This window comes from Vanessa atalanta, chromosome 23 (genome assembly GCF_905147765.1).
Source record: "Vanessa atalanta chromosome 23, ilVanAtal1.2, whole genome shotgun sequence".
Classification (NCBI taxonomy): Eukaryota; Metazoa; Arthropoda; class Insecta; order Lepidoptera; family Nymphalidae; genus Vanessa; species Vanessa atalanta.
The window spans coordinates 2,441,904-2,459,577 of NC_061893.1; the positions used below are offsets into that span (position 1 = coordinate 2,441,904).

The 17,674-nt window shown below is 30.7% G+C and overlaps 1 protein-coding gene across 1 annotated transcript; it reads left to right on the forward strand.

Annotated features, from left to right (window-relative positions):
• Positions 1 to 5,565: 5,565 nt before the first annotated feature.
• On the forward strand, positions 5,566 to 6,531 carry LOC125073210 (zinc finger protein 148). Its single transcript, XM_047683949.1, has one exon. The coding sequence runs from the start codon at positions 5,566 to 5,568 to the stop codon at positions 6,529 to 6,531; it is 966 nt and encodes a 321-aa protein (XP_047539905.1).
• Positions 6,532 to 17,674: the final 11,143 nt, after the last annotated feature.

The window sequence follows — 17,674 nt, forward strand, 5'->3', positions numbered from 1 at the left end:
ATCACGCATTATATACCTACCCAGACTGTTTTGCACAAAGCCCTACCACTAATAAAAATCCGGAACTATGATTTTATATTTCATATACTTGGGTTCAAATTCTTATTTTACCGGTGTCATGTTGGTTCGGTCGACTATAAAGTAGAAAATAATATGGACTTATTTATATGATAGGATAAGAAAACTTCACGTTAACTTTTCTCTAAATCGATAAATGTTAAAAATAATAATATTCGTAACCCCAATCTCGCATCCTCCCTATGAGGGGACAACGCCCCTCCCCATTGACCCCAAGTTAGTCCCCTAACCGAGGACGTGTTGCGGTGACATTAGTTTTTAAATCAATTAGTTGCATGAGGTTCGTCGGAAAAGTGTTTGCTTGAATTATATTAATTAAATTTTATATTTAAATCATAAAATAAATATTTTTTCAAATTTGAGTAGGAGTAGCTTAACACTGAATTAACATACATTCGAAGTCTTAAATAAATGATTTTATAAATAAGTATAATCAAAATTAATATACATAATTATGTACATCACAATTATAAATATTATTTTATATGTATAAAATATTTTATTGCTTTGTTAAGACCTCAAAATATTCTACTGTAGCGTTGTGAACTAAAAAAAAAGTTATCGTTGCAAATTCCATAGTAAGTAGTTATTTTTGTAGAAGTATGAAAACGAAAGTTATTTCATTCAATAATATTATAGTTACTTTTACAAAAAGAATTACCACAATGAATTGAATAATATAAAATACGTAAACAAGTTACTTAAAATAAAACTATAAAAACGGCATGGCGTCAGTTTGTCTGACTTCGCATCAATGGACCGGCGATGGCGCGCATACAATAAGTTGTCAGCCATTTTAAATTTATAGCGCATTTTGTTCTTAGCTCTGCCACGATTGTGGTCAAATATGGACCACACAGAATAACGCGAATTATTCTATATAGGTTGTTTGAAAATTGTCTTATATTTAGACAAGTATAAAAGAAATAAGCGTTTAATTTCATTTCAGAAATGTAGATTATTTTCTTAGTGTTTCTTGTACTGTAGAAATAAATTCATATATGCCAATAATTATCTAAAATAATGCTAAGTTTATAGAAAACCTTTTTTCGTTCGCTTGAAATGATATTTTAACTATTATTTTACGAAAAAATGTTAAATTTTACCACCAAAATCGTTTCAATCTAACTTGAAATTACTAATTTTATTTTTATTCTCACAGCGTCCAATAAATTTCACTTTTAAAAACACTTAAATCTCCTACATCCTATATAATACTACAGCGATGAATTCCATTGATAAAATTCAAGCCATTCTGCGACAAGCGTAGTAATTGAAACTACAATGAGAATCGAAAAAGATGACCAAAACGACATCTTATGAAGATGTCACGCTTTTAGTGAATTCTACTAAACGATATTTTGAATTATACCCCGAGCATTATTGTTGAGATTTATATGATTTTTATATAGAAAATATATAGAAGTGTATTGCTATTATTAAATACCATTAAAAGAAGGCTAAGGGATCTTGAATGAACTATAAGATTTCGTGGTTCGAACTTGGACATACTTTTGATATAGTGATTTGTTATTAATAGAAAAAAGGTAGATGTTTTATTATAAATACAAAAACGTTAATCAAAGCTTGCATTGTGAATGAACCAATTTTGTGTTCCTTGTACCGTATAAAAGTGACTGAGCCGTTTTTGTACTGAAACGTAATTAATGCATAATGTCCATCTAACCCAGTTTGGCTACCACGGTCAATCTCGGAGACCATTTGCGCTGAAGATACTGCGTCATGAGCGTGTGCGAAAACATGAGTACACTTGTTATCTTCTCATTCTTTTGCCCAATGGGACTGCAATTATTATACGATATGAATTCTGAGGTATGGGAGGTCTCAATAATTTTGAAATGTTCTAAGAATATGTTGCCAAAAAAAAACCTTTTTGGCATCTGTAGTGGTACTAACCAGCTTTAAGACAAACAAGACGGTACAAATCCATGCAGAATATTTTATATACATATATGTAAATTGCAGAAATAATAGAAAATATATTATTATTGTCCATAATATTAAAAGTACTTTAAGATAAGTAAAAATTCGTAATTATATTATGTAAATGTATCTATCTATGTGGAAGAATGTAGATTTTGCATGTAAAAGCAGCATTAATTCTGGCAACGAACTGTATCAAATAAAGTAAAAGATTTGCGGATTAGTTACATTATTTGCATCTTAATTTATGAATTTCATACAGACTTTAGTGTTTCATAAAAACATAGTTTTTTCGTACTGTATTATATAAGTATTTTTTATTACTTTATTCAAATAAAGAATAATAGTTAAGCCTAAGTTTAAATTAATAACTATACTAAAATGACAAAAAAAAAAACAAAAATCTTTAGTTCTTACCCTAAACAATTTTAGAATACAAGATCATTAAACAGTCGTAGCCAAACTGGGTTAGCTGTTAAGAATAGTGTATTTCGCACTCGCTGATTCGCTTAAAAATTACGGACTTATAGTATACGGATGAACGTTTAAGACCTATTTAAAATATATAAGAAAAATCCAAATAAGACTGATCACGTTCCTATTTAGTAAAAATGTTAAGAAAAGATGTAATAGAGACTATGATAGGCTTTTTCATATATGCAAAATATTACCAGTAGACAAAAAGGTAGAATACTTATTAGGATTAGAATATTGTTACAAAGACAAATATAAAATATTTATATTTATAATAAATATAATACGAGAAGAGTTACCGACAAAAAGTTATATCAGCCAAAAATAAATAATTACTATGGGGAAAGAACAACTAAATATATGGTACCAAAATTATTCAATAGAAATGTTATGCTAAGACAATTAAATGAAATAAGCAGAAAACTGTTAAAGATTTAGTTAAGGGATTTGTTTCTCGATGAAGAAAAAATGTCGCCATTATGATATTTAAACAAATGTATATGGGAAGTGAATACTGTATTATTATTATTTTTTTATGTAATAACGAGCGCGTCTCGCCGTTAAGCATACCAGCTTGGCAAGAACTTATGTTTTTGTAGAAACTTTTTTTATAATAAATAAATAAATAAAAAAAAAACGTCATGATCTACAGTGTTTATAGAAATAACATAAATTTTTAAAACTAACAGGAAGAGTCAGCTCCGCCACATACGCGGTTAGAAATGTTAGACAATCGACTTTTTGATATCGCTCGCCTAGTATATTTTGGTTATTTTCATATCCATAGTATTATATAGAGTACGGTTGAGATTGTTGAATATGTTTTCAATTTACAAAAGTTTTCCGGTCTATGTATAATTTTAGAGCTAGAGTCTCCCTTCGAAATGTTTTTAAAGAATACTTACAATTACGTTACAATACATTTACAACAATATTATATTACAATAACATTGATAACTTTGATATAAACCTTGATGATCATTGTAGGAAGACGAGACTTAAGGATAAGCTTATAACAAGTTTCCGATTCCGCAAAGTCAATAAACCCTTCGGAAGGTATTCCGTTTCTTTAATAAGATTAGGCAGATATTTTTAACGTAGCCGATTCATAAATTCAAGGTTAAAAAAAAAACATTTTTAAATAAGGCATATTATTCAAAACAAGATTATGTAGATGGTAACAAAGCATGGAGCTAATAGTTGTACTTTCAGGCAGGATATTATATAAATTTAATTTAATTTTAGTAACTGACATAACTTTGTATTTCAAATTTTGGAAGTTAGTAACTATTGAGTTTCTTGCCGGTTCTTCTCGGTAAACCATTGGTAGTTTTACGTTCCAAGAGTTCTGTAAAATTAAGATTTAAAATTGCTTTTGGAAGCAAATTTGAATAAAGTATATTTTGATATCTCTTCCCAAGAATGCCTAAAGCTGGAACACTGGAACAGTAGCAAAACGCAAGGATCGAATTGTTAAGAAAATGTATAGTGTAGCAGTCTGTGTAACTTGCATAAAAACCAATCACGACATTGAATTTTACTAAAATTGAACCAATTTCTAGGCATAACCTCTTGAAAGGATAACAAAAAGTATTATATTTATATTGTATACAGACATGTAAGGATCTGTAGAATAACGGCATATCGATCACTCAAATCAAACAGCCTTGTGATATCAAGGCGTGTGCGAAACCTCCAAATAAAGCAACATCTTCAAAGAATAATTTTTAATACTATCGGCGTTTCGGCGAATGAACCCCGTATAAGTATTCAATCAACTTTTTTGTCATTGAAATTGTTTTATTAATATTTTTTGCACGAAACTTAAAAAGTTTCTTAATAAAGGAAATACATTATAAACTTCTTATCGGTAAATTGTTAAAAACGTTATGCTTATTTAGGAGATAACATTACAATCAAAATCAGTTAAGCTTTTGTAACAGATTATTTGTTTAAGTTTATATCATTTAAATTAATTAAATTAATGATTTATTAAATATATTATTGTAAAGTACTAAAAATATTAAGGCTAAATTTAATATTAGGGAAATATTATACAAAATAATTTAAATTTCGAAAGATTTCTTGTCAAAATCAACAAAATGGCGGCAATCGATCAATCGCGACACCGAATTTGACAGATCGCGCCAATTCCACAATTCGTTCAAAAACTGCCCAAATAGATCAAAAGCGTTGCAATCAAGACTATTGTATTTGAATAGGAACACGACTTGTTTAGATTGATCCTTTCGATCAATTTTATAGACGACGGGATTCCACTTTTTATGTCCAGGAAATGTTTGATTTTTGCCTCACAATGAAATAGTTATATTTCAAATACTCGTCTAAAACTAAAAAAAACAGGAACTAAAATGTTCAACATTTAATATATTTACAATTATCTAATGTTCTCCAATAAAATGACTTAGTTTTAAATTTGAATAAAAACTATAAATCAATCAACAATATCTCCTAAACATTTCGCTCTGTGAAATGAAATTGTTAAGTCTACCATAAGGCGCATTCTATCAAAGCGTACCCATATGTACCTCAATTGTTCTCCTTGCGTGTATATAACATATAAATCGTCGAGAACCGCAACAATCGGCGAAACCATTAAAACAAACAAGCTAGCAGCTGCGAGGGCCGCGACCACTCAAGCATAACGCTCTGCCCCTGAGCCCGCCTCCGGACGACGCACAAAAATCAACATAAATAACATTACACACCCCTATCTCAAAGACTATGACACCTATATCGATTTGAGTACACTAACTAACAATATAGTTATTTACAAAAATAAACCTTAACAGTAACAGTTTAAGGTCCTTTATAGTTCAAATCAAAACTGTTCATATATCGAAAGATCCGAGGCGAAATTCAAGTGTGCAACAATTGAAAAATATTTCGTCTCTTTCGTCCATTCAATGGCATCAGTATCCCTCTACTTTTGGGCGATTTTATTAAATTTATTGTTGAAGGAATGTATATAAAAGTTGTTGAAATGAGAAAGGGTCCCAGTCGGTTACAACAGTCGTGTGTGAAATCATCTTTATACTTTAGGTGAAAATGTTATCTGTACAAAAAAAATATTCAAGGCTTTTCAGGCCGTGGGATGTGAGTGATAATAAAAGTACTGAAAAACCTGAAACAAGTGAAAAAAATGTTACAAAGGAGGCGGAACTTAAAAAATTAAAAGAAGAGAAACGAGAAAGTCGCTTAAGAAAAATTCGTGGAGCATTCAAAAAGAATGATAATAATAATTACCAAGATGCGACTGTATCTACGACGACGTTAGATAATGATGACGATAAAAAAGTCGACATGAACCCTATTCATGGGCCTTTAGACGTTTCCAATTCCCCAGTTGCAAGTCTAAGTTTATGTTGTGACAGATTGTTACAAGAGCCAGAGAAAGTAAAAAGCGAAGGACGTGAAAATATTGTCAAGACACCCGTAGAAAATGTACAAACTCAAATCACATTAGCACCGAGCATTGTGCCGCCAAACATCTACAATCAAGGTTTTATACCTGATTACTTATCTGCAGATATCGCACAAACGTTAGGTATACCGCCAACTGATCCTCTCCTCTTAGAATCTTTAGCTCAAGGCTATGCAATGGAATTGGAATACGCGAGAATATTACAGCAAGAAAACGAAGCTAAGCTATTGAACGCGAGAAAGCAAAGACCAAAAAAGTATAAATGTCCACATTGCAACGTCGGTTTTTCCAACAACGGCCAGTTGAAAGGACATATACGAATCCATACTGGCGAGAGGCCATTTAAATGCGAAGAGAAGAACTGTGGTAAGACGTTCACGAGAAACGAAGAGTTGACGAGGCATAGACGGATACATTCAGGAGTTCGTCCGTATCCGTGTTCCACTTGCGGAAAAAAGTTTGGCAGGCGAGATCATTTAAAAAAACATACGAGAACACATTACCTCCATGCTGAAAGAATGATGCCCGTCTTCGTCCCTTTATCTGCAATTCCTCATGTTAACGGCTTCCCTTATTTGTACGGATATTAGTTACTTAATACATTATTACATCAGAAAAAAAAATGTATTTTTTAATTGAATCAATGTTTTTGGTCATAAACGTTTTTGTTTTCAATTTGTGGTTTATTTTTTTTTGACGTGTATATTTCTTATATAAGTCAAGATCGTGATAAAATATGTAGTTTTAAGAAAATTGTATGTAAAAAGGATTGTGTGCAAAGAGTATTTTTATAAGTAAATAGAAATAATAACTAAATAATAAATATATATTTATAAATAATAAGTTTGTTTCCTTTTTTATATAAATTTTACTTACAATTTGACTTAGAAGAACAAGTTCCTTTGCCGCCAGAGTCACGATGTGGATTCGATTCCGCTCAAAGATTTTATATTACCTAAATTGTTTACTAGTCCCGTCTTACGAAATCATTGCTCGTATATGTTAAATAATTTTAAGGTTATGTATTAAAATTATATATTTTTAAAACAGATCTTATTAGGACTTCCTTGGAAGTTTAAAACAAGGAGACACGAAACTTAGAAAATACTAAGAGGAACTTAGGGTAGGTACATGTTAAATAGATATAATATTAAATAGTCATTTTTTGTAAAAAGTAAATGTTTCTTACAGACTGTAAAAGTCTCTCTGCTGGACTAAGGCCTTTTCTTTTTTGGGTGAAAATAGTAAGCTACAGGTGGCAGATTTTCATTCGACACTTGCAGATTCCCTCATAAATTTCCTCTCTTTGCCGAGCACAAGTTGAATTTGAACCCATGCACTTATATAAAGATCTACGTATTTTAGTCACCACAGTGAACCATTTCTGCTCAATAATATTGCGGCCATTGAATTATTAATATCATTAATAATTCAGTTTTACCAATTGAAATAATTGGAGAAAGAATATTCGAAAAAGAACTCATATATGTCGGAGAAGCAGGATGCCAAACAATTGGGTTCGGGGATTGATCCGACATTTGTTGTAAGACTATGTGGGCGTGCAATGGAGATATTCATAAAATAAAAGGTATTTAATATCGTCTAATCACTGTATTCATTGATTCAATAATCGTACACCACAATAATATCAAAGGATTACAATAATTCATCTCGATTAAGAGCAAATGGGTTTGCAAGCAACCATCGCATTCGAGAAGCTTGTCAAAACATAACGACTCGCGTTGCCATGACACTTACAACTCCATTCGGGGTGACCCGCTCTTATAAGTAAATCAGCCATCAAACATTATTGCCAAATATTCGATTCATTAATTATCCAAATCAACAACTAAAGTAACCACGCTCCGATATATATAATTTTATATAACATTTACGGTCGAATTTCTCAGCGAATACTAGTAATTATTTATAAAAGGTTCTTTAGGAAAGTAACAAGCTTAACATAATCCTTTCGTACTTGACCAGTCATTGACTTGGGTCAAGAAGCCTCATTCGCCGGGTCGCTCTATAAAAACCTAACTCGTGAAAAAAGGCGGTAAAGATTTTAAAGAAGTTTTAAAACTTTATTCTTATGACGTTAAAACAATTTCTAAGTTCATTTTCAGTTGAGCTTAATTTTTTAATAAGTAAGTTCTTTCCGTTTGATATTTTTGTTCGTAATATTTTTATGAAATATGGAGGCGGATGGTGAGCGGTCACCACCGTCCATTGACCTTGGTGCTTTTAGAAATATCAATCATTCCCTATATCTTCAAAGCCTCACCTGGGAACTAACATGGTATTTCCCTTGTGCCTGTAGTTACACTTGAATGGTAGATTTGGCTAATGGGATTACTTTCAAACCAAAAAGATACTTAAGGACTGATTACAAAATTATTTATTTTATTTTAAGCATTATGAAATTATTTTTTATGAAACATAATTATAACAATATTAAATATTGCAGACGGGCTAATATAAATTCCTACATCTAAGTAATTATATATTTACTAAAAAGGTTTGCTTGTCTTTAATTTTAAATAATTTCGCTTCAGTACATTATAATTTCGCAGAACATTTATATTTTAAATTAACTATAAATAGCATTGGGATAAATGTGTTTAACGCTAAGAAAATAATTGTACCTACTGATTTGATTTATTTGTAAATATAATTGATTTTGTCGTAATATTTTACAACTAGTTTGTTTTGTCATATCAAAATATATTAATGAATGAAATTATTTAATACTAATAGCTTAACCTTACTTCCATTATAAATTAAAAAAAGGTCGTGTATGTATTTTGTTGCTCACCATTTAACAAAGCATTTATATTTTTTATAAAGTATAAACTTTAATTTATATCTTTGTACAGAAAATGTTTCATTTATGGGCGTTCTCAACAATCCATTCGATAACGGAACTTACCTATATAATTGAAGACGTATAAAAATTAAAAGTCCAAAAAATCATTATACTTTTATAAAGAAATTACTTTAAAGGCCCTTTGTAGACATCGATACATCATTCAACTTATAAAATTGAAAAAAAAATTACGCAAGCAAAATGTTATTGAAGTACGGACTTCCGGTGTTCTGAATGGGCACAGATAAACAATTATATATACTTAAATATTTTGACTCTGTGTCATTGTGTCGAACACTTGCGATTTAAAAAGAATTTTAAGAATTGAATAAGGCGTAATGTTAACAATAAAACGGTTTTATAATTAATCATTTTTATTTAATTGGTGACAAATTTATAGAAGTAATCCAAAATATAATTTAAATGTTGCTGAAATATCTTTACATAAAAGATTTTCCTTTTCAAGTATACTACGTACCGTTATAGATTCTTGTAGAAAGCATTTCCGGCAGAACTTTAATAATATATTTTTTTATGTAAAAATATGAGACATATTAAAGGTTAAGAACTTAATTTTCCACTCTAAGCCCACATCAGCCCTTAATCTATGACATCTGACAGATAATAAATAACATTAAAAGGCAAATTAGACCGTTTCCCACGTCCATTAAACGATGTGATTTAAAAAAAAACGGAAGTCCGTTGTAATGCTTCCCAGCGTGATTCCGCAATTTGTGTCAATTTGCGATTTCTTAGTTTACAACTTTACACTGAGGTGTTGTCGTTACTATCAGCTTGACGTCTTTATAGTCTAATGTAATAATATAATTTCTGGATAGCTGACAGAAAAAAAAATATTCTTATCAATTTAAATAATTTATATAACGTTTCAATAATAGAATAGTATAATTCTTCGTTCTTCTTGCGAAGATTTAGAAAACAGTAACAATTATTGCCAGACATAATAAAACCATAAATTAGAGGTTACTTGATGTTTAATTTCAACAAATACACATTTCAGAATATGTCTGTATAGGTTTTTTCGTTTCTATTTGTAAATCGAATATAGTTATTATGTTTGTGTTAATTAATGGTGTTTGTGTGTTACATTTTCCTTTATTTTTGGATAGTAAGTCTTGTTAAACTTAATTTATTTTTTAATTAAGACTCGTTACTGACTTGTAATTTTTTCGAAATAAATGTAATTGGACCCAAATAAATAAAAAATAGGTATTATAACTAACGAAATGCACTTTTTCTCTTCGAGTCAAAACTTTGTACAGTAGAAGACAGTAGGTTAACGAGTCAAGACCGGACTTTTACATCGCATTGAAACTATTATTAGAAATAATTTACTTGGGGTTTCACTTTGTCTACCACCGCCTTTGGTTTTATACCGCTTACCGTGTATATACTCGAGCCCGTCTAAGTAGGTACCACCCACTCATCAGACATTCTATCGCCAAACAACAGTACTCAGTATTGTTGTGTTCCAGTTTAAAGGGTAAGTGAGCAAGGCACAGGGGACATAACATCTTAGTGCCCAAGGTTGGTGGCGTAGTGGCGATGTAAGAAATGGTTAATATTTCTTACAGTGCCCTTGTTTATGTTCGGTGGTAACCCATATGTTTGGCCGCCAACCTATAAAAAAATAAAAAAAGACCAATGGAATCTCAGTCACATCTTAGATCCTATTGTTGGTGGTGCAGTGTTATTAGAATATCTTATATTTATTGCAGAGTGAAGTTGACCAATTTCCACCAGATGGTCAATTTGCTTTTCTACATTTCTAGTTACAAAATAACTATAATTTGTATATTAAGAGTAAAATTTCGACAAGTATACGATTCTACATTACTTCATAGCCTCGACCTCATTTTATCTGCGTATTAAAATATCCATAAGCGTTGGTATAAATTCAAAATCTTTTTTGTAAAAACTTGGTCACTATACACAAACTACGAAAAGGGTGTGACTGAGTTACCAACTAAAAAATCAAATGTTTTTGTCACCAAAAACTCATGGGAAAGTTAAAAATCCGTGCATTGTATCATAACCCGCCTACGAATCCTACAAATTTGCTGAATAGATAATTTATAGCGCATATCGGATTTATTGGTTTGTTATTCGGATAAAAACATATTTCGGACCTTTATAAGCAGGTGACTCGCGGGTTGAATGAATTTTTTTTGACAATATTAATGATACAGAGTAAATATTTATTGTTTGCTATAGACAAATTCGCTTTTTTTTTAATTTTACTTCGTTTGACGCGTTACAAAATTTTTTTGTTTTTTTTCTGATGCGCGCACAGTATGACCTGTATACATGATGGAGTTGATCGCATAACCGCCAATTAAATGTCAAGTCCGTTGATATAGATAACTTCATGTTTTATCTCATTTTACAATGTTTATATTATTATAGATTTAAATTAGGAACATCTAATTTTTGGGCTAACTAAGTAGTGATGAAAAAAGGAAGAACATTAATCATTAATCAACTTTATTTCGAGTTAGAAGTTTACTTTTTTAATATTTAGTTAAAAACTTATGGACCGGCAATATACTATTTTTTGTCTGTGATATTGCTGAAAAAAAAATGTATTTACTTAGTGTATATAAATAATTACGTGTATGTATTAAGTTTATAAGCCCCGTCCTTTCTCTAAGGATCTTCTTGCGTACTATACACTTGATTTAATTAAATATACCTACTTTAAATAAAAAATATCGTTATTTTATTTAACTTTAGCACAAATAATACAATTTTATTTTGCAGTCAATTGAACTTCACAAATAATTTCTATGATCTCATGACCATAAATTAACCTTTACAAATAGTCAGTAGCCATGGGAACTAGCATCAGGTGGGTCATCACGCCTTCGCTTTTATTTTTTTTATTACCTGGCCACTGTACTTTTTCTTGTTATAGGGTGACCATTATTAATGAAATTTTATGTAATACGTATTATGTATATTTGACGTAATGTGCAAGTTCGTGGGTTTAGATGATCTTCTAACTCAATCATGCTCAAACGGCTGATTTCTAAAAGTTGATTGAGAAAATGATTTATTTTTACTAAAATTCTATTTGTGTCGAGCGAAATGGACAGTTATGTATTTTTCTGTTGAATAGTCCATTTATTTTTATTTCTATTATTTTAACAAGTTTTGTTAAATTGCCTTTAAATAAATTAATATTTTAATAGCTTTAAAAAACATTACTAAACGTATTCAATTCCATTAAAACTAATATGAAATCCAAAAGTCACGATTATTTCCCGGAAATTAAATGATTATGAACACCCTAATCTAAATGGAGTCAAGGATTATTATATATAAGGATTGCGTTTACAATACAAATAGCTCTCTTTACTGCGGTCATTACGTCAAAGTGCTCATTCATGACTCGAAAACGTAAAAAAAGTTACAATATTATTCTCACGGAGTGCTTTAAGTAGATTTTTGCGCAAATTCGATACGGCACAGGTTATAGGAATACAGGTATGAAATGCGCGCGTATGACACTGACATTTGTATAAAAGATGGCGATTTTTTTATTTTACGGTTTACGCCTAAAAAGTGATCGATTTGATTCGATATTTGTGTTTATTTAGTCAACCTTTTGGATTTGCCACTTGTAAGTGTAACTTTTAAAAATATCCCACACAGTATATTTTTTTTGAGAGTCGTTTGTACTAACCTTGATTCAATGGAAATGTTTTTTATTGTAAGAGTTTTTCCATAGATTGGAGAAGTGTAGTACGTTAAAATATTTTAAAGGAACAATTATGAGTCTTAGTGGTAATAGGTATAGTGTTTAGTACATTCATACATACCGAATTCAAGACATTCTTTACCAATCAACCTATAGAATATTCAAAAGTACAAGATGGTTAACATTTCTTACATCCATTGTCTATGGGCGGTGGTGACCATTTACAATCAGGAGGCTCATTTGCAAAAAAATATATAAGATTAAAATTGTAAGAGTAAGAGAGATATATATAAAAGAAAAAATATCTAAAATTTTTTTTTAATTTTTCACAGACGAAGCTCAAAACCCAGCTTCAAGGAAGCCTCTCTCATTTCTACAGGGAACCAGATTTTAACAGCGCGAGCAGTGAAATAATTATAAAGAAAACGAGAGCTATGAAAATATCGCGAATTTAATGTAACTAAGAAGATCTTAGAAACTGTAAAATATCCGCTGCTTGTACTATAAATGACCACTATTCAACTTAATCTATTTGATTAATTTTAAAGAGAAGTTAAACAGTATTTCTGTATACTTTTGACGATTTGATAATTTACCAAATCTAATAAAATATCAAGTTATGATAAAATATTAAAAAAATTTAATCGATTCTGTACTCTTGAACACATCATCGCTTTTGTGTCTTCTCTATCCGACATGAGACTGGTCTGTGCTTGTTTGGCACTTAATGAAGCCAAGAAATATATAATCCCACCAAAAACATTTTCATGTGCATTGTTGCCAAGACGCTATCATATAATTTGCACTGTCAAAAAGTTATCAGATCTCATGTAGAATCTTCTAACTCGACACCTTAACTCTACAAGGCCTAACTTCAAAACCTCACAGTGAAAATATGTGGCTTGGCCGTTTCGTTGCTACAAGAAGAATTGTATAACTGAAAAGTAATTTTGAAAACAGTGGATACATTTATCACCTTAAGCTCATGTGAATTTAGCGAAGCCCTTGCGTTTCGCTTGGCTCATCTTAGCGGGTGCACAGGTTATCCTTATTGAGTCTTATATAACATTCCATATGCAGATTCCTCCAGCATATACCCTACTCATAGTCTTCTAATTCTAATCAAAGACAGTGAGATATAGACATAGACAATTTATTACTTTTTACTCATTCCATCAAGCGGGTTCTCAGCCTTGATAAACTCGTACGTGTTTTATTCAAATAAAATATACACAGAAATCAAGTAAATCAGCGGCCCTCGATTAAGATTTCTTGAACTTAGATATCATTCATCATCATCTCTATATATAAATTTAATAAGACCACAATCTTCGAACCAGCACAAAATTTATGAAACGATACATTTTATAAAACTTCGTTACGTCGAAATGGCTTAACGACCCCATTCAGCTGCTATTGCACAAGTGTCGCCGTGGGCCTCGTTGAATAAATGTGTCGAGGTTATACAATTTTCTAACATAAATTCACGCGAAATATTTTGCCATATTGTTAAATGTTTTTGAAAAGTAGAAACAAAATTATATTGTTTATTAATATGATTAATAAATTATTTCTTACTCATCTGTAAGCCATTTCATATTTTCAATAATATTATTTTATACTATATCAAAATAATTTTATTAGCTTGTCGTCGATACACGGGTTGGTCTAAATGAGGCGAAAATACTTTATGAAATTCCAAAATTAACCAAACTTAAACTTAACTTACTAACAGCTAATAAAAATAACAGCTTGAAAATGTCATAAGGTTAGCCTCACAGAGGCCATATATCCATTTAAGGAGAAAAGTGAATTATAATTTGTTTTAGTCTGGGTTTTACACATGTGCCTAAATACCGTCTTAAGCATGTGTCAGATTAAGTAAGAAATAAATAAATAATTAGACAATTACAAACAAGGCTTACACTATGTATTGTATGTTTTAATCAATTCTGTAATAACAATAATTTCGGTTATTTTTGAATTGTGTTAATAAAAATGATATTAAATAAGACGGTTTAAGGGTTTTTTATACTTTGACTTTTCTGTTCATTATTGTGAGTCACGTGATTTGTAGTGAGGCTTATATAAGTGATAGAAGCTCGGTACTTTTAGTTTTCACTTTGATCCTGGAGCAGCAAGGTGCTAACATTTAAGGCACGATATAATTTTGTGATATAGTATAATTGTTATTGCTTGTTAAATTATTTATGAATATAATGAATTGTGTTTTTGCAATTATTAAAATACAAAGTTAGTATTATGTATACAAAATTAGTATAATTGTATTTAACTAACATTTAAGTATTTTTGGATATTGAAAAAGAGTAACTACTGAGTTTCTTGCCGGTTCTTTTCGGTAGAATATACATTCCGAACCGGTGGTAGCTTAACTTTAAATAGTTTGTTAAAAGACGATTCAAAAGTGCTTGTAAAAGCCTACTTGAATAAAGTATATTTTGATTAAGGTAATTGGTTTTATTGTAATTATTAATTGATACAATATTACGGTTACTGCAGCTATTATAAATAAATATTTGTGTTTCATATATAATCTTTCATTGTCTTATTACCCTAAAATATGGTAAAATAATAAAGAAATTATCTTAAAATATCCTGACATAATGTATTAAGTCTCTATAAGAAATCTAACACGTGCAGGTTTTCTCACGATGTTTTTATTGTTAAGCACATGAAAACTAATTGCTTACAGGCATTTGAACCTGCGGTTTTAAGTTTGTATATAAACATGTCCTGAATACACCTATATATTTTAGCTCAATATACGTAAAAAAAATAGTTCTAAAAACTTTGACTTATATGAATTTTTTCATTATAAATTTTCCGGAGTCTTCAAATATATACGTTATATTACACTTAGTTCTATTTGTTTAAAAATCAATTGTCCCGATGATGCAACCTAACCCTCTTCAATTCAACCATATTTTGTGGTATAACGATTTAAGACTCGAAACTTCAGAGAGCTCTCATTTGTCAACCCTATAGCAGGAGATTTCGTAATAAGTATGCGCTTAACGGAAAGTTAGGCATTTGGATAATGTCGATAGGGTTAGTTTATTTAAGTTATTTTTAAAGTTTGTTTCCTATCGTATCTTATTAGTAACTAACCAATGACCATCGGCTCTAAGAGATAGTTATTTTGAGATAAATGCTATCACAACAATATAAGCATGTAAGACTTACATGCTGATATTGTAGTGATAGCATCTATTTAAAACAAAATGTGGCTAAATTCGGAGAGTGAGAGAAAGCAAATTAATTTCCTTAAATTTTCGTATTACATAAATACTCATTATTTTATTATAAACGCGTTTTAAATAATACCTATTTTACATCGTTGTATGTGTATAGTTAATTAAATTTTATTGCTATTGCCGTGGTGCTTCTCAGCCCCACACCCGCGAATAGAAAAAACAAAATGGCGACCACCCATCGCGCGCCATTTGTCATCACGCTAATGATCACATGCATTATTGTCACTATTGAATCTGTGGCCACAAATCGATTTATTAACATTTCATTGGCTAAATTCTTAGGGACGGGTTTGCACTTTTTGTTACTTCCGATTTGAATTAGGAATACTATAAATTCTAGGTAGGTACTATATTAGCTAAAAATAATTCTGCAACTTTTGAAAAAACAATAGACAATCGTTGCTGTTTTTTTTATTACTATATGCAATGTAATTTACTTACCTTATTAAATTATAATGTCGGTTCTGGTTGATTTAGAACATTCAACATTCTGAACCAGTAGAAATTTTATAAGACATCTTGTAAAATTACGATTGTTAAGTGCTTGAAAGCCCTACCCAATTTATATTTATAAGAGAGATATAGTCCTAAGATTGGGCCATATATAAGCCAAATAATTTTAAAGAATAGAGTACTAGAAAGGAAACATGGTCAGAGCCGTCTCAAGCTGTGCTGCTGCCCTTGGGCACCCATGAATTTAGGGCCCTTTTGCTAGATATTTGGTTCAATTTGGTAAATTGATGGTTCTTCGGGGCCCTCTCAGGATGGGGACCCTGGGCACGTGCCCCATGTGCCCTATGGTAAAGACAGTAATTAACATGGTACTTAAAAGTGTGCGCCAACGCAAACGCAAGCCCTTGCTCTGCTCCTCTGGTGCTCACTCATAATCCACTAGGAAAGCGATTAGCGCAAGCAAGAGCTTTACTTGCTACCAGAGATATTTAACATACTCCAACCATCTAATTGTGAGCTTCTATTAAATTTAACCGAAGTGATATATATACATACATATCAAGCAATTGAAACAATAAAACGACCATAAGCTTGTAATCCGTAATGATATAACTATTGCGAAGTTCACATCAATTACGTATATTTTAAATTAAACATCACACCAGACAACATTGAACTATAAATCAAGCGACAACAATAGACGATGCGCTCAACTTCATTGTTGCAAATATTTCGGACCCCTCATTGCACAATAGACGTAGCGTTTCCGCGGTTACGTTAGATCGGACTACATGGGAGATATTATAGTTTGTAATAATATCTAATAGATATTTTTAATTTACATTTTATAACGCCTGGACGAGGTGACTGGCCATGTCTATTGGACATTGTAAATTTTCATTAGCCTTAAGATATTGTAAGAAATTATATTTTTAGTATAACGTACATATTGTTATCGTTTCTGTTTTTTTTTTTGTGTTTAATAAAGAATATAATTAAATTTGAATAAAATAAAGGTGTAATATAGCCTAAGGTTTATTATAATTATTAGTTTCTGTGAAATATTTTTTTATATTCAGATCATAAAAAATACGGTATGCATCGACCTACTAGTATAAAGTATACTAGCGACTTGCCCTGGCTTGGCACGGCACGGGTACAATGCTGATACTAAATATACTACAGAATGTCTTACAAAGTTCTCAGCTTTTTTGGCATTAGACAATACACACCGTTGTCCCTACATTTTAAACCTGTAATATCTTCGAAAAATAACAATTAAATTATACATATGCTGTAAAGAGCCATATGGTATGGATCTTAACTAACTAGACGAAATCACGAGCCATACCGATTTTTAAATATTAGAAATATAAACGTAAAATTATATTTTAGCTAAGATAGGCAAGGAATAGTCA

What these genes read in the sequence shown, in the direction of transcription:
- LOC125073210 (XM_047683949.1), top strand. Translation starts at nt 5,566, where the DNA reads ATGTTATCTGTACAAAAAAAATATTCAAGGCTTTTCAGGCCGTGGGAT.